The sequence below is a fragment of the Lepus europaeus genome, chromosome 16 (assembly GCF_033115175.1).
Source record: "Lepus europaeus isolate LE1 chromosome 16, mLepTim1.pri, whole genome shotgun sequence".
In the NCBI taxonomy this organism is placed as follows: domain Eukaryota; kingdom Metazoa; phylum Chordata; class Mammalia; order Lagomorpha; family Leporidae; genus Lepus; species Lepus europaeus.
This window is the reverse complement of record NC_084842.1, coordinates 41,174,669-41,193,290: the sequence shown is the minus strand read 5'-3', so window position 1 is coordinate 41,193,290 and position 18,622 is coordinate 41,174,669. Positions and strand designations below refer to the sequence as shown.

Here is an 18,622-nt window from a genome sequence, read left to right as displayed (position 1 = left end):
CTGTCAAAAATAAAAAAAAAAAAAACAAAAAAACAAAAAAAAAAAAAACAAAGATAGGGAAAGGTGATGGGGGGAAAGAGAGAGAGAGAGAGATCGATCCTCCATCTGCTGATTTAGTCCGCAAATGGCCACAACAGCAAAGCCTGGAACTCCATCTGGGTCTCCCACATGGTTGCAGAGACCCAAGTACTAGGACATCTACTGCTGCTTTCCCAGATGCATTAGCAGGAAGTTGGATTGGAAGAGGAGCAGCAAGGACTTGAACCAGCACTCATATGGGATACTGGTGCCTCAGCTTAACCTGCTGCACCAAAATGCTGGTCCCTAAATTTATTTTCAAATTAAATATAGACACATGGGGCTGATGCTGTGGCATGGCTGGTAAAGACACCGCCTGAAGTGCCAGCATCCCATATGGGCTCTGGTTCGAGTCCTGGCTGCTCCTCTTTATTCCAGCTCTCTGCTATGGCCTGGGAAAGCAATAGAAGATGACCTAAGTGCTTGGGCTCCTGCACCTGTGTAGGAGACCTAAAAGAGGCTCCTGGCTTCAGATTGGTTCAGTTCCTGCCATTGCAGCCATTTGGGGAGAGAACCAGCAGATGGAAGACTCTCTCTCTCTCTCTCTCTCTCCCCCTCCCTCCCTCCCTGCTTCCCTCTCGGCCTCCCTCCCTCCCTCTGCCTCTCAAAAAAATAAATGTTTTACAAAATATAGAGAGATACATATCTATATTCTACTCTAAATACAAACAAAAATTAGTCTTCAGTGTCATATTTTCATGAAATGATGCCAGTCAGTTCCAAAGAATTGTATTGTAGCTTAGATTCAGAGAAAATCTCTTAAGTGCTAATTGTGAGCTGAATAGACTGTCCCAGAGACTTTATCCTTTGAGCTACAAGTGGCTCATTCCTTCCTATCCCTTTAAAAATAAATTGAGTTTAGGGACTTTTTAGGGCTTTTGCCTTGTTTTGTAAAGTGTCTGGACAGCCACATGCTGTTGAGCGTCTGATGTACTGGGGAAAGAACATAATGGCTCTGAGAGGGAGCCCTTGTGAAGACAGGGATTCCCATATCCTCGTACCCCATCCCACGCTGGAGTGCCTGCAGTGGATGCTCAGCCCCAGCTCCTGACCCCAGCCTCCTGCACAGACAGACCCTGGGGGGCAGTGGTGATGGCTTAGGACCTTGGGTTCCAGTCACCCCCAGGGGAGACCTGGGTTGAGCTTTGTCCCAGCCCAGTATCCTCCACTGAGGGCATTTGAGGAGCTAATCTGCAGATAAGCCATAGCGTGCGCTTGTGTGCACGCTCACTCGCTCGCTCGCTCTCCCTCTCTCTTTCTAAAATAGAACAACAAAAACCACAATTAAATGATAATAAACATAGGCATTTATTATAAAAATTTTGTGGGACACTTTAAATTTCTGTTCCTTTTTAATTTTGTAACTGAAATGATCTCTCCAAACTTGATGATTGATGGTCTCCCTTATTTCAAGGTTGATAAAATGTGCATGATGGTTTACAATAAAAACCTATAGGGAGGCCGGCGCCGTGACTCACTAGGCTAATCCTCCGCCTTGCGGCGCCGGCACACCGGGTTCTAGTCCTGGTCGGGGCGCCAGATTCTATCCCGGTTGCCCCTCTTCCAGGCCAACTCTCTGCTATGGCCCAGGAGTGCAGTGGAGGATGGCCCAAGTGCTTGGGCCCTGCACCCATGGGAGACCAGGAGAAGTACCTGGCTCCTGGCTTTGGATCAGCGCGGTGCGTGCCGGCCGCTACGGCCATTGGAGGGTGAACCAATGGCAAAGGAAGACCTTTCTCTCTGTCTCTCTCGCTCACTGCCCACTCTGCCTGTCCAAAAAAAAAAAAACCAAAAACCAAACAAACAAAAACCTATAGGGATTGTCTGGTGTAAATTGTAGTTTCCATCAGTAACATTGACAGAGACCTTTTTTATTTTTTAATCCAAGAACATCTTACTGCATAGCATCCAGGCTTCCTGGTCTGTGGTACTGTTTCAAGCCTTACCGTTCCTTTTCTTTCACTCCTGTCCTGTGACCTCCGTGTGGCCTGCAGATGGTTCTGTGAGGATAAGGAGCTGCACAACAGTCCTGATATTCAGATCCACTGTGAGGGTGGGGACCTCCACACGCTCGTCATAGCGGAGGCCTTTGAGGACGACACCGGTCGCTACACCTGCCTGGCTACGAACCCCAGTGGCTCAGACACGACATCCGCGGAGGTGTTCATCGAAGGTAAGGGACGGCGCAGGGTACAGGCTAGCCTGGGGTCAGAGGGCGCCACCGTGAACATGCTTTCCAGGGCAAACACCGTAATGGTGTTATGCTTCAAACCTCATTTCTCCTGAGAGTCTTTATAAATAAACCGAACAGTTCTGACACTTAGGCACACATCAACCATGTGTAATGTCAACACTTGGTCCTTTGTGTTTAAAGTGTTTCAGCTACATTAACTTGAATTTATTTAAAATATAAAGTATCCAACTTTTTTCTTTCTCAAGTACAGTATGGGAACACACTCGTGATTGAAATACCTTATCAATCAAAGTTAAACTATAAATGATTTAGAAAATCATGCATGGACATTTTAAACAGTTGACTTTTTAAAGATTTATTTATTATGTATTTGAAGGGTAGTTACAGAGAGAGATCTTCCATCTGCTGGTTCACTCCCCAGATGGCCACAAAGGCTGGAGCGGGCCAAGCTGAAGCCAGAAGCATTGAACTCCTCCCACAAGGGTGCTAAGAGCCCAAGTACTTGGGCCATCTTCTGCTGATTACCCAGGTTCTTTGGAAGGGAGCTTTGTAGGAAGTGGAACAGCCAGGATTTAACCAGTGCTCCTATCTGGGATGTTGGTGTCTTGGGCAGTGGCTTAACCTGTTGTACCACAATGTCGACTCCTCTTTAATACTTTTAAATGTTGTCATTTTTACAAAATTCTGGAGTTTTGCCTGTTTTGTTAAGACTTCATTATTCCTATTAAATATATCCTAAACTTATGATCACTAGATAAGGATAATTTCATGAATCAGTGTTCTTTTAAAGAGAAATGGGCAGCAAATAGAATATTTCTATTATTCTATTAATTCATTTCCCAGGGAATTGAAAAACTTGACATCAAAGTATCACAGTTTACATTATTACTGTATTTTGATCAATTCTGACAATTAAAGTAGTTGGAAGTTTTTTAAGCACCCCAGTGTTTATTCTATCCCTGAATCTATACCTTGGTGAGGACTCTGTTATTTAGTTCCTTTTTGAAATAGTAGTTAAAATATAGAATGAAGATTGAAGTCCTTGAGGTCCCCACTAACTCTTTTTTTTTTATTAGCTTTTTTTAAAAAGGTTTAATAGTTCCAAATTTCTTCATTATTTAAAGTAGAAGAAAGCAAAATGTGAACCATCATTTGTAGCTCCTTAGTATCTGACAAAAGTAGCCTTAAAAGTACTTTTTGGGTCTGAAGTTTAGATACAATGGGTAGAGCTGTGGCTTCCCAAGCTGGCACCTATGTCAGAGTGCCTTTTGGAGTCTTGGCTGCTCTGCTTCAGATCCAGCTTCCTGTAAATGAGCCTGGGAAGGCAAGGGAACATGTTCCAGGTACTTGGGCCCCTACTGCCCATGTGGGAGACCAGGATGGGGGTTCTTGTCTCCTGGCTTGGGCCTGGCATAGACTGGCTGTTTGGGCCATTTGAGGAGTGAACTAATGAATGGAAGCTATTTATCTCTCTGTCTCTGCCTTTCAAATAAATATATAAATACATATTTTTAACTTTTATTCAATAAATATAAATTTTCAAAGTACAGCTTTTGGATTACAGTGGCTTTTCTCCCCCCATAACTTCCCTCCCATCAGCAACCCTCCCACCTGCACCCCTCCCATCTCCCACTCCCTCTCCCATTCCATTCACATCAAGATTCATTTTCAATTATCTTTATATACAGAAGATCAATCTAGTATATATTGAGTAAAGATTTCAACAGTTTGCACCCACACAGAAACACAAAGTGTAAAGTACTGTTTGAGTACTAGTTACAGCATTAATTCACATTGTACAACACATTAAGGACAGAGATCCTAAATGAGGAGTAAGTGCAGTGACTCCTGTTGTTGATTTAACAATTAACACTCTTGTTTATGGTGTCAGTAATCACCCTAGGCTCTTGTCATGAGTTGCCGAGGCTATGGAAGCCTTTTGAGTTTGCCAACTCTGATCTATAAATACATATTTTAAAAAAAAATAAAAGTAACTATTATTACTACCTAAAAGTATATAACTTTATGTTTTTTTTTTAAAGATTTATTTTATTTATTTGAAAGAGTTAGAGAGAGAGGTAGAGACAGAGAGAAAGGTCTTCCATCTGCTGGCACTCCCCAGTTGGCCGCAATGGCCGGAGCTGTGCCGATCTGAAGCCAGGAACCAGGAGTCTCTTCCAGGTCTTCCATATGGGTGCAGCAGCCCAAGGACTTGGGCCATCTTCTACTGCTTTCCCAGGCCATAGCAGAGAGCTGGATCAGAAGAGCGCAGCCAGGACTATTACCGGCGGCAATATGGGATGCCGGTGCTTCAGGCCAGGGCTTTAACCCACTGCACCACAGAACTGGCTCCTATACCTTTATGTTTAATAAAAAGCTTTCACATTTTCTTTGGAAGCAAATGTCTTTGAGGTCCTAAAGGGATTCTGTCTTGTTAATAAAAACAATTATTTTACATATAGTAGCAACTAAAACATACATGGCATTTATGAAAGGCACACACATAAAATATATCATAATTTAAACTTCATTGTGGGGCCTGCGCTGTGGCGCAGTGGGTTAACACCCTGGCTTGAAGCGCTGGAATCCCTTATGGGCTCCGGTTTGAGACCCGGCTGCTCCACTTCCAATCATCTGCTGTGGCCTGGGAAAGCAATGGAAGATGGCCCAAGTCCTTGGGCCCCTGCACCCATGTGGGAGACCCGGAAGAAGCTCCTGGCTCCTGGCTTCTGATTGGTGCAGCCGCAGCCATTGTGGCCAGTTGGGGAGTGAACCATCGGATGGAAGACCTCTCTCTCTCTCTGCTTCTCCTCTCTGTGTAACTCTGACTTCCAAATAAATAAATAATAAATGTTAAAAAAAAAAAACTTCATTGTAAGTCTGTGGGATGTTAACTAGTATTCGCTTTCTCTGTTTTTAAATATATATATTTAAAATATATATATTTAAAATATATATATATTTAAAATATATATATTTTAAAGGCAGAGTTAAAGGGGGTGGGGAGAGAGAGAGAGAGAGACAGACCTTTCATCTGCTGGTCTACTACCCCAAATGGCTACAACAGCTGGGAATGGGCCAGGCTGAAGCCAGGATCCTGGATCTCCATCCAAGTCTCCCATGTGGGTAACTTGGGCCATCTTCCACTGTTTCCCCAGGTACATTAGCTGGGAGCTGGATTGGAAGTGGAGCAGCCAAAACTTGATCTGGTGCCCATGTTGAATGCCAGCTCTGCAGGTGCTGGCCCCAGTATTCTCATTTTACAAAAGAGTGAACTGAAACCCAGACAAATGAAAAGGATCTGTTCAAAGTCACACAAGAGTTTGAGCCCAGACAATCTTGCTCTAAGGACGTGTATTCTTACCCTCTCTATCATATTGATAGGTATTTCAAATAATATAAAGTAAAATTGAATGGCAAAAAGACTTTGAACATTTGACTAGTGAGTTAACAATATTATTAATGGGTTGGTTGTACAGCAACTTCTTGAAGCATTTTAAATACAGTTAATGGAACTTAAACTTTTTAAAAAAATATTTATTTATTATTTAGAAGTCAGAGTAGGGGGCTGGCGCTGTGGCTAAGTGAGTTAACGCCCTGGCCTGAAGTGCCAGCATCCCATATGGGTGCCAGTTTCTAGTCCTGGCTGCTCCTTTTCCAGTCCAGCTCTCTGCTGTGATCTGGGAAAGCAGTCGAAGATGGCCCAAGTCCTTGGACCCCTGCACCCATGTGGGAGACCTGGAAGAAGCTCCTAGCTCCTGGCTTCAGAATGGCGCAGCTCCAGACATTGTGGCCAGTTAGGGAGTGAACCATCGGATGGAAGACCTGTCTCTCTGTCTCTCTCTCTCTCTGCTTCTCCTCTCTGTGTAACTCTGACTTTCAAATAAATAAATAAATAAACATTTTTTTAAAAAAGTCAGAGTTACACAGAGAGAGAAGGAGAGGCAGAGAGTGAGAGAGAAGTCTTCCATCCGCTGGTTCACTCCTCAATTGGCCGCAATGTCTGGAGCTGGGCCAATCGGAAGCCAGGAGCCAGGAGCTTCTTCTGGGTCTCCCACATGGGTGTAGGGACCCAAGGAATTGGGCCATCTACCACTGTTTTCCCAGGCCATAGCTGAGAGCTGGATCGGAAGTGGAGCAGCTGGGACTCAAACCAACAGCTATATGGGATGACAGCATTTCAGGCCAGGGCTTTACCCGCTACGCCACAGTGCCAGCCCCAAAACTTAAACTTTGATTAAAATTCTGTTTGCCAGTGATAATCAGATTTGTCTCCAAATCCAACTTCAGATGGAGCACCATAAGATGAAATCCTTTATTTGCTTATAGAATTGCTAGAAACATGGTGGACTTCTGAATGTGGTGTTTCTGTACTACAAATGTTAAGTGACATCAACATCACATTGAAGTAATAGCCTTTCAACTTCATCCCAGCAACATTCATTTAGGCCATAGTAAGTACAATGCAGTGCAGATACAAATGTGGATAAGTCACAGTCCCTGATATTAAGGATTTCCCCATCTAACAGCAGAGATGAATATAAGAGAATATAAAATGTTAAGTAATGTTGTAGTAAGTAGTATAAGCAAAACAGAAAGTATTATAGCATTCAATGAACTTGAAAAGTCAACTGTAAGATACGTAGGATATATTGAATTTTCACACAATGAATAAAGATACTTCCCTACCTCTGAAACCAGTTTCGGTGTCTAGCCCTGGTCGACACAAAACCCTGTCTCTCATTTCATTACATTAACTGTGGTTCTTCTCTGTAGAAGCCTCTGAGCTGGCAGTGCTTTTCTGCCTTTGAAAGAATGTGGATGAGCTACTTAACATGGGGAAGGTACTTCTCTGCTCTGTACACCATACACAGTTCACTCGGAGGACTTGAGCAGACATAGTGGCATTTTCCCAGTGCACAGTTTTCTACAGCAGACATTGAACCTAGACAGTCAGCCAGCTGTTGGGTATCTGTGACATGAGATAAATGGAAAGGAAGATAAGGGAGCTGGACATAGCAAGAATAAAGAGCCATTAAGGTTCAGTCTTATAAATCTTATAAACCCAACATAAAGTGCTTTAGCAAACTAGCTTCTTGGCCTTATGAAATGTGGATAATTTTTTAAAATGAGAGATTTTAATGTGTTTTTATCCCTAAGAACAATTAGGTAAAATGGGAGAAAACCTCAGAAAAATTCTGTAACTCGTGTTATGCCTGATAGTGAGCAATAGTTTGTATTTTACTTATTTGGGTGCTGGATCAGACTCTGGCATATCTCTGTTGACTGCTTCCTGAGTCACCTCAGCATACAGTCCCTGGGCATCTCTCTGGAGGTAGGAAGTTTGCTATAGAGTTTGAAAACTCCAGAGAAACCTGTTCTAAAAGTTGAACACTGCTAGTTGCAAAGTGTCTAAATTCTGTCTATGCATAAAGTTGTAGAGCGCTACAGAAAGAAATTATAGGTTAAGAACAGTAGCCTGACTCAGTCTTACCCAGGAGCTGAGCACGTTGTGTCCTTCATTTTCCCGTGAATCATCTCGTCTGATCCTTACAAAGATCACCTCTCTCTACACTTGAGAACACTGACGTTACGAGAGGCCAAGTCATGCCCAGGATCACATATGTATGCAGGCGTGGGTACACATGATAAACACACAAACACACTGGGAGTCCAGGATTTAAACCCTGGCCGTCTGACTCCTGGATCGGCTCTCTTTATAGCTACAGAGTAAAACGCAATTGAATTAATTATCTTTGGGGGCAGCCATGACCCTCACTTTACTCTTGTAACCAAACTTAGGATCTGAGCATGGAATTTTTCAGGGCACAGAACTGAGTGCCTTTTGGTCATTCTCCATCTGTATTGGGTGACCGCTGTAAGGCCGGCAGTGGTTCAGACATGAGGGACAGGCCTCTCCTGCCAGTCAACTCTAAGCTGACTCAAGAAAAGAGCAGGAGAGTAAACCAGTGAACCTGTCTACACTGCCAGTTGTAAACACTGGCAACCGCTGTAAAAGCAAGTCTGAGCAGAGACTGTGGTGGGAGGGAGGGAGTGCAAAGGCCCTGGGGCAAGGCCAGATGTGTTCGAGCAGCAGAAGGACGTCCAGGGCACTTGGAAGCATCACAGGGATGAGGCAACTGGGAGGGTTGGGCAGCAGTGACGTGGGACATCTCATGGTCCCTGTTGCATTTTGGCTTAGATTCCAAAGACAATCACAAGTCGTAGAGGGTATAGCTGGAAAGTCACGTGATCCGAGTTACATTTTTAAACTGTTGGTTGGCTTGAGAGAAGCAAGAGGAGCCCGTTGCAGGAATACAGAGGAAAGTGGATACGGCATAAACGGGAGAGAGCTGGGTCCCAGGGAGAGGTCAGGGAAGACTCCAAAAGCCCTGCGGTGGGCTGGGTGTGAGGGTCAGAGCACAGTGCCATCACGGAGGTCTCTGTGGGCTCAGCTTCACTACACGAGTGGACAGTGCTGCCAGCCTCTGAAATGGAAGACTACGGAGGAACAGGATTCGGGGACAGAAGAATGAAGTGCTTCGTTGTGAACAGGCCAAGTTTGAAATCCCTATCGATCGATCTATATTTTTTTAAAGATTTATTTATTTATTTGATTTGAAAGAATTACACAAAGAGAGGAGAGGCAGAGAGAGAGAGGTCTTCTGTTGGATGGTTCACTCCCCAGATGGTTCACTCCCCACAATGGCCGGAGCTGTGCCAATATGAAGCCAGGAGCCAGGAGCTTCTTCCGGGTCTCCCATGTGGGTGCAGGGGCCCAAGGACTTGGGCCATCTTCTACTGCTATCTCAGGCCACAGCAAGAGAGCTGGATTGGAAAAGAAGCAGCCGAGACTAGAACCGGCGCCCATATGAGATGCCGGCACTTCAGGCCAGGGTGTTAACCCACTGAGCCACAGCACTGGCCCCATATTGATCTATATTTTTATTAAACTTTATTCATTTTATTTCTTTGAAAGGCAGCATTAGAGAGGCAGAGACAGAGAGAGATTCCATCCACTTGTTCACTCCCCAAATAACTGCAGTGACCAGTGCTGGGCCAGGCCCAAGCCAGGAGCTGGGAGCATCTTCCAGGTCTCCCACATGGGTGCAGGGGCCATCTGTTGCTGCTTTCCCAGGCACATTAGCAGGGAACTGGATCAGAAGTGGAACATCCGGGTCTGGAATCGGCACCCATATGGGATGCTGGCATCACAGGCAGCAGTTTGCTTTCAGGCTGGAGTTACTAGAATATGGTTGTGGGCTGATGGAAACAGCTCAAGAAAGAAAGATCTCGCAGGAGGAAGGACACTGAGATGTAAGGTCTTTCAGGAGAGAACAAGGAAGGACTGTGGCTCACCAGTGCAGCAGAAGGGCAGGGGGTCCCCCAAGGCTTAGAAGGCAAAGAGGCAACCTCAAGAGTTTGACAGTGTGAGTCGAGAGATCAGTGAAACAAATACAGCCGGCCTGAGGTTCCAGCACTGCCTCCCGCTGCGATTACATGATGGGTTACCCAGGTCCCTATAGCTGTAAGAGTTCCAGAGAGGACAGGACGGTGATTCTGAAATGTGGGGTGAAGGCAGCCGGATTAGACCCGACCTTGTGGGTTAGGGGGGCTTGGTGTGCTGGAGAGGAGGGCGGTCAGCATGAACAAGGTGGGGAGGGGACAAGAATACACAAGCATGATGCAGGCTGGCAGATCCCCTGCAGATTTGCTTACACGTTTTCAGGGCGTGGACGATGGCATTGCCTGTGTGCCCCTGTGAATGGCACCTGTAAGTGTGCTGTGATGTGACAGGAGCGAGTACTCCCATTGCTCGCGCCCAGGGAAAGCCAGGTAAATGGCAGCCCCACTCCCAGGCCTCTCGAAGTATAGATTCCTTTTGCTGGATTCGGAAAACTTGCAAAGAGAGAAGCTGAAGGAATCCAAGCATTTTCTGCATTATGTTAAAATAACTTTCATAATATTTTATGACTAGCTTAGTTCTTCGTCCCGCAACCTTAAACAGGTATTCGTGGCTCTATGCTTCTATTTCTTCCTCTGTACCTGGATAAAATTAGATTATTGCCAGAACTGAATGAGCTGATCCTTTAGAGCTCTGCCTGGCACATAGTATATGATGTCATTACTATTACAGGAATAGCACATTTCCGTCTTTAAAAATCTAAAACATATTAGGATGTAAAAATCATGTGCAATCTCACTACCCTATAGCAGTCACTCTTTTTTATTTTTTAAAAAATATTTATTTATTTGAAAGGCAGAGTTACAGAGAAGCAGAGGCAGAGACAAAGTGAGAGGTCTTCCATCTGCTGGTTCACTCCCCAGATGGCCATTATAACTGGAGCTGCACTGATCCGAAGCCAGGAGTTTCTTCCAGGTCTCCCACATGGGTACAGGGGTCCAAGCATGTGTGCCATCTTCTACTGCTTTCCCAGGTCATAGCAGAGAATCAGAAGTGGGATCAAAAGTGGAGCAGCCATAACTAGAACTGGTGCGCATTTGGGATGCCAGCACCGGAGGCGGAGGCTTAGCCCACTGCGCCACAGTTCTGGCTCCAGCAGTCTTTTTTTTTTTTTTTTTTTGACAGGCAGAGTGGATAGAGAGAGAGAGAGAGAGACAGAGAGAAAGGTCTTCCTTTTTTGCCGTTGGTTCACCCTCCAATGGCCGCTGTGGCCGGCGCATCTCGCTGATCCGAAGCCAGGAGCCAGGTGCTTCTCCTGGTCTCCCATGCAGGTGCAGGGCCCAAGGACTTGGGCCATCCTCCACTGCCTTCCTGGGCCATAGCAGAGAGCTGGACTGGAAGAGGGGCAACCAGGATAGAATCCGGTGCCCGAACCGGGACTAGAACCCAGTGTGCCGGCGCCGCAAGGCGGAGGATTAGCCTGTTAAGCCACGGCGCCGGCCTGTTTTTTTTGTTTGTTTGTTTTTGTTTTTGTTTTTGTTTTTTGACAGGCAGAGTGGATAGTAAGAGAGAGACAGAGAGAAAGATCTCCTTTGCCGTTGATTCACCCCCCAAATGTCCACCACGGCTGGCACACTGCTGCCGGCTCACTGCACCTATCTGAAGCCAGGAGCCAGGTGCCTCCTCCTGGTCTCCCATGAGGGTGCAGGGCCCAAGCACTTGGGCCATCCTCTGCTGCCTTTCCGGGCCACAGCAGAGAGCTGGACTGGAAGAGGAGCAACCAGGACAGAATCCGGTGCCCCAACAGGGACTAGAACCTGGGGTACTGGCGCCGCAGGCGGAGGATTAGCCTAGTGAGCCACGGCGCTGGCCCAGCAGTCACTCTTAATATGTTGATCAGTCTAATCTTTTTCCTGTAAGTGTGTGCATTTTACTCATTTTTTGTTTTGATAAACTTAACTTATTTTAAATTTTATTTAAGTTATACAAGTTTTGTGTATTTCATATATAAAGATTTAGGAACATAGTGATGCTTTCCACCCTACCCTCCCTCCTCCTGCCCTCGCTCCAACCCTTCCTCCTCCTCCCTCTCTTATTCCCACTCTTAATTTTTCACAAAGATCTATTTTATAGAAGAGACAAGGGCTGTAAACAGACATCAGATCTCAAAATGTTCATTTCACTCCAGTGTGTTACATTTTAGGCATTCTATTAGTTACACCAGATGAGGGAAGACATATGATATGTGTCTTTTAAAAAAAAAAAATAGCCTACTCTTTCACAGACATTTACCATTAGGCATTCTTTGAAACTCATCTTAATTCCTTTGCAGTAATTTGTTATTTATAAAGCCACCTATTGTGGACATTGCCTCAAACACGCTTAGCTGCAAATGATTGCTCTACTAGAAACTGATTTAAAGGGAGGGGGGAAAGAGACTAATAGGAATGGGAGGCAGGGAGTATTTAATTCCTTAAATTTTGAAAGGCAAAACGTGTACAAAAGGATAACTTGACTCAGTAAAGACACTCAGGGAACATTAGGTAGATATAGAAATAGATACAGATACAGATACAGATAAAGATATATCTGCCTTCAGGAAGAATTCCTGCTTTCTGAGTTTGAAGCTTTATGACTTAATCTACTCTGCTTCTACATTTTGTGTACATTTTAAGATGAACTTTAACTTCAAGATCACCTATCCATACACCTATTCCTTTTTTTTCCAACTTCACTTAAACATAAATGCAAGTTTTGTTAAAGACTGAAAACAAATATTTGCCATGTCTGATACATGTAACATAGAGGAACAGCTTTTAGAAATTCTTTGACACCCCCCTACATTTTTTATTATAAATCCAGGTGTCCAATAATCCTGAACATACATTTATACTATTAGTAGTCAGCACCCACACTGCTTCAAAATTTAACACGGTTTGTGACAATATTCATTGTACCTGCTACTTTAAACAGTTTCACCGCAGCTCTTTGAACTGAGCAAGGTGGATAAAGCATGCCATTTCTGTTTGTCCGTCTTGGGATTTTTACTTTGGATCAACACGTGTTTCCATGGCCATCTGACGCTTCTCACCGTGCTTGTTTCTTGTAAACCGAATTTTACTCAGAGCACACCAGGTTTATGTTTAAATGACAGTGCCTCAACAAGAGAGAGAAAAGTTGTGGACATGTGTTAAATCCATTTTTACAAATGTCCAGGTCACATATCCAGCTGGAATTCTTTACTCCACGTGTGGATATTTTGCATTGTGATGTTTAATCAAGACATTAACAGGAGTGGAAGGTCTGGTGGCTGTGCAAGCATCATATTTTCTTTGGACATCATTAGACGTCTTGGCTCTTGACGTACAACTTTAATGCTACATGACATTTGTGATTTTGCTACTACTGGTATGCTCTATGCATCCACCATTCCACTGGAGTTATTTATCCCACCCACGTTACGTTTTGGTACAAATCTAATAGAGGAGCTTCTGGATATTTAGGTCCACATTCTGCCTTCAGGCTATGTATTCTGTCCTCAGAGTTTGTCCTTGGTGGCCCAATAATCAGAGCTGTCCACCTCGTGTCATATCATCTTCATCTTTGAGATAACAGTACCATCACCTATTCCTTTTTGTCCTCCTTCAAGTGATTTCAACAAGCAAAATTATAAGGAACTTGAACTCTTGTGGGGACTGCCATTTTTCCTACATCTGGCCACTGCCACTGCACTTGTGGAACCAGAAATGTTTCTGATTAAGGAAGATACCAGATTGACAAAAATAAAGCAAATTAGAATTCAGAGTTTTTAAGAGAGTAGGGAAATGGCCACAGGGATATATTGATATTTTATATATCTTTCTGGATAGATATAAAAAATAGAAATTATGAATATTTCCAATAATAGTGAAATGATGAAATCATGACAGATTCACAGATATGAATATGAAGCAGCCATTAGAAAGTCATATAGTACATGTTGATTTACGGACATAGAAATGCATTTCACAATCTAAAAATGGGAGAGGGTGCAATATTTGAACAATTTGCATAGCATCATGTTACTTTTTCAAAATACACTTATTGCTGTAGGTGTTTGGACCAGCAATCAAGATGTCAGTTAAGATGGTGTTTTTACTTTTTACTAGTTGAACTAAGCCTTTGACTATAAAGTAAATTAAAAATATATTTTCAAAAAGATTAAAAATGGGAGAGAAAGGAAAGGAGGGAGGGAAGTATCATTATATTCTTAGAATTGTATCTATGAATGACATGAAATCTGTTGTTTTTATAGTGATGAAAAAATGCAAATTTTTTAAAAAGATGTCAGCTAAGATGCCCGTTGTCATAGCACCTGAGTTTGGTTTCTAGCTCCAGCTCCTGACTCCAGCTTCCTGGCAGTGGTGATGGCTGAAGCAACTGGGTTCCTGTCACCCACATGCAAGTTCAGGGTTGAGTTCTGGTCCTCGGCTGGCTGCAGCTTCGGCCCAGCCCTGCTCATTTTACAGGCATTTGGAAATAAGCCAGCAGATGGGAACTCTTTTTCTCTCTTATAAATACAAAAAACAAAACATAATTATGATGTATCTAGGTACCAGGGATGAACTTTGGAGAAGGGTATGCTCAGAAATATCTAAGTGGTATCATCCAAAATGATTTTTTTATACATTTTTGTTTTTGAGTGTTTTCTGGGTCTTTTTCCTATAATAAAGTATTATATTGGGTAAGTTTTAAAAATGGAAAGGGAGCACTTTTTAAAGTCAAGACAGGAGTCTGGTTAATATGACATTTGCACTGGCACTCCATGCTGAAGTCCCACACGCCATGTGGGAGGCAAAACAAGAATGGTTGAGTTTTAGGCAGGATAAAATTAGATGAACAGGTGAAGGTCATTGTAAGTACTAGAAGGTGTGCCTTTTTCATGTTGGAGACTGCATCAGAAACTAAGAGTGAGAGTTGACAAGTACAGGGAAAAATGTGAGCCTGAGACAGGAATATTTTTTTTTTCCTGACCAGCAGGTGCAAGGCAGCTGGCTAAAGGGAGGGACAGAATAGCAGAGAGAGGGAGGAATCACCTTGAGGGACTCGGAAGAGAACTTATTGGCACCAAGAGGGAGATTTGATACGCTCCCCTCTGCAGGAGCTCTTCTGACACCTGAGACGTAAGGTGACATTGAGATTCACAAGGGCTGGACAGGTGTGCGAAAAACCCGCCAGCCTGTGTTTACGCAGGGCACACAAGCCTTTTTGGACTTCTACCTCTCTCTAAAAATCAGGAAAAATATAACAAGAAAGGTTTTCTAAATAAAGGTCATAACAGTTGGGTTTTGAAAAGAAATATGTATAATTTAAATGGTTGGAATCAGGTGAAAACCAGCTTTTTCTGGCCCAAGTTTCTGGCCACTTTGAAAGTGTCTGGACTTTCACCACCTCTCCCTTCTCCTAAACACTTTCATGATTCCAATAACATTGGTCTCAGGCTTCGGCCTGACCCACCCCTGGCTGTTACTGGCATTTAGGGAGTGAACCAGCAGATGGAGGCACTCTATCTCTGTTGATCACCCTTGCAAATATATACGTACATACAGAAGTTGGATGGGAGTGTCCCAGGAGAGTGAATAACTTAACTAAAGGTATAAAGACACAAAATGGGCCCTTCCCTTCTCTGGGCCTGGTGGAGCCTTCTGGCCTCACTACTTAAAGCTACAGCCCCACAGTGTACCCATCACTGCTTCCACCCTCTCACACGTGATGTTTGTCCTGTTTCATTCACCACCACATTGGGTATTGACTTCTATTGTGTACTGTCTGTGTTCTCACAAGAACATGGACTCCACAGGGACTGGGATTTGTGTGTGCTCTTCTTTTCTATCACATTACAAATGGCAGACATGCCAGGGAGTATGTTCAGCTCTCTGGAATAGGGTCATGCAAAGGGTCTTCTAAAAGCTCATGGAAAATGCACTTTATGAAAAAGCTGGCACCGCGGCTCACTAGGCAAATCCTCCGCCTGCGGCGCCGGCACACCAGGTTCTAGCCCCGATTGGGGCGCTGGATTCTGTCCTGGTTGCTCCTCTTCCAGTCCAGCTCTCTGCTGTGGCCTGGGAATGCAGTGGAGGATGGCCCAAGTGCTTGGGCCCTGCACCCGCGTGGGAGACCAGGAGGAAGCACCTGGCTCCTGGCTTCGGATCAGCGCAGTGAGCTGGCCATAGCGGCCACTTTGGGGGTGAACCAACAGAAAAAGGAAGACCTTTCTCTCTGTCTCTCTCTCACTGTCCACTCTGCCTGTCAAAAACAAAAAACAAAAAAAAAAAAAAAACAAAAAAAACCAAAAAACAAAAACAAAAAAAAAACTACGCATGGATTTCAAAGTTTTGTACCAAATTAAACATCTTTTAATTCTATTTTTCTTTACACTTTTCAAACTACCCTTATCAGACTTGGAAATATAAGAAGTACTGGCAAATAGAGCTAGAAAATCAGGTTGGAATAAAGGCCATCCAATGTCTTTTTGCATTTTTAAAATTTACTGAGTTGAGAATAATAAATCACTTGTTTTTCAGTAGGATTGGTGTGCTTCAGGAAAATGAATCTGATATAGGGTAAAGATGAATTTGAGAGGGAGGGAGTTAGGAAGATAATATTAGAATCCATTGTCTAGTCTAGGAACTGGGTGAAAAGGCTTGTTTGGGGTAGTAGTTATACAAATAAATAGGAAGGGACAGCCTACATTCCAGCAGAGTTACGTAAACATGACTGTTTTCAACGTCAATGAAAGACTGGAAAAACATACTGTAGCAGAGTCGCAGGAAGGCATACCAAGCAGGCATCTAAGAGAACTACTGGCGTATATATTCTAAATGTTTTGATAATCAACAATAACTAATTGCAAAGTATACATCTAGTAGGAATCCAGTTGTATAAATATGTGCATAAATACTTCTATGTTGATGTGTTAAACTCATCTGGAAAATATACACAAGGCTATTAATGTGCCAAAAGATATTTAGGAAGATACTCACTGGTCTTTAATATGTCACATAGTTATTATGTCACGCAACTCTGCGATTTCATGATTATTCTATGAGCATGTATTGTTTTGTAAGACAATTTAAATTATCCAAGTAAATATATCTTTTAAAAGAAATACCAAGAATATACTTTTAACTATTGAAATCATTGGGGCTGGCACTGTGGCATAGTAAGTTAAGTCTCCATCTGTGGTGACAGCATCCCATATGGGCACCTGTTCAAGTTTGGATGCTACACTTTTGATTCAGCTCTCTGCTAATTGCCTGGTAAAGCAATAGAAGATGTCTCAAGTACTTGGGCCCTGCACCAACGTGGGATACCAAGAAGAAGCTCTTGGCTCCTGGCTTTGGATCAGCCCATCTCTGGCTTTTGTAGCCATTCGAAGTGAACCAGCAGATGGAAGATCTTTCTCTCTGTCTCTCCCTCTCTCTGAAACTCTACCTCTCAAATAAATAAAATAAATCTTTTTTTAAAAAAAATAAAGTAAAAAAGAAATAATTGAAAATCTGCCATCTGAAATCTCTTGATACAAAATGTGTAAACTTTAAAATCTGAGTACAGTAGATGGACTAAAAATCTGAGAAGGTGACTTTTAACTCAAGGACAGTAATAATACAAATGGTTTTGGAAGGCATGACGTCACTGAAGTTGGAGGCCCTGTTATTCAAGAATGAAGCCACTGTCGTACTTGAATCTAGCCCAGAGTCGGAAAGCATCTTCTGATTAATGAGTAATAGAAGTTAGTAAACCACACCCTGTGATCTCCTGGGAAAAGGTTAAAGTTGAAAATAATAGGTGTTTTACACACACACATACATGCACATTTCATAGTTCCTGAGCCAAAAGTCTGGTTGTATTTGCCAAAGGTTAACAATGAGATCAATAAGAAATCTGGCATTAGAAGCCTACTGCTGGGGTGGGAGTTTGTCCTGGTGGGTTAGGACACTGGTTGGGCTGCTCACATCCCATGTTGCAGTACCTGGGTTCATGTCCTGGCTCCACTCCCAGATGCTGTCTCTGCTAATGCGCACCCTAGGAGGCAGTGGATAATGGCTCACGTAGGTGGGTCCCTGTCGTGGACTTGGGAAACCAGTATTGAGTTCTAGGTTCCCAGCTTCAGGCTGGCCCAGCCCTTACTGTTGCAGCCATTTAGGAAGTGACCCAGCAAATGGGAGCTCTGTCTGTCTGCTCTCTGTCAAATAGATTTTTTTAAAAATTGTTTTCAAGAAAGTTTTAAAAATAATTTTGTAAAGAAGCAATCCAAGTAAAAAATGATCTGAACCTAAATCCTCTATTGTGTTGAGTATTTGGATCAGAAAAAAGACTTTGTATGTTGTTGTTTGAAAAATGAGGAATATTATTCTATGAAATTACAGATACCGCTGACATCTTGACTTTATCATTGTTTTTAATGCTTTCCCAGGTGCCAGTTCAACTGATTCTGACAGTGAAGGTTTAACTTTCAAAGCAAAAGCTGGAGCTATGCCACAGTAAGTGCCTCTGAGTTGGTCAATTATCTGTACAACAAAGAATGGCAGTGGAATAGTGGGGGTGTGAAGCCACACACGCTGAGCTTTGATGGGAAAGGTCAGCTCTTGTCCATCAGAGATCAAATATTTGAAGTTGAAATACCATTTTTAATTCACAAATTTTATCTTTGAAGTTTGCATTTCATCATCGAATTGCCAGAATCTAACCAAATACTGTGCTAGTTTCCAAGAAGGCTATCTGATTACAAATATATGAAATGAGTAGTCAAATTGAAATCAAATCAATTAGTCATTATTAAAATGTAAGTAACAACCATAAGCATCTAATTGGGTTCAAAGTGGATTTTTCATTTGTGTGTAAAATCTATTTCTAGTTAGATCATGTACCTGAAAATTGTAAAATTTAGTTATCCCTATGTACAG

General features: G+C 43.1%; 1 protein-coding gene across 2 annotated transcripts in view; it reads left to right on the top strand.

Moving 5' to 3' along the window:
* PALLD (palladin, cytoskeletal associated protein) overlaps positions 1–18,622 on the top strand; it is a 446,867-nt gene that overhangs the window by 169,824 nt on the left and 258,421 nt on the right. The window contains exons 2-3 of one of the 2 annotated variants that reach the window (XM_062213617.1): positions 2,073–2,251; positions 18,133–18,199. In XM_062213617.1, coding sequence (XP_062069601.1) covers positions 2,073–2,251; positions 18,133–18,199 — 246 coding nt within the window. The remainder of the gene's footprint in view (positions 1–2,072; positions 2,252–18,132; positions 18,200–18,622) is intronic. The other variant, XM_062213618.1, reaches the window with a different exon arrangement.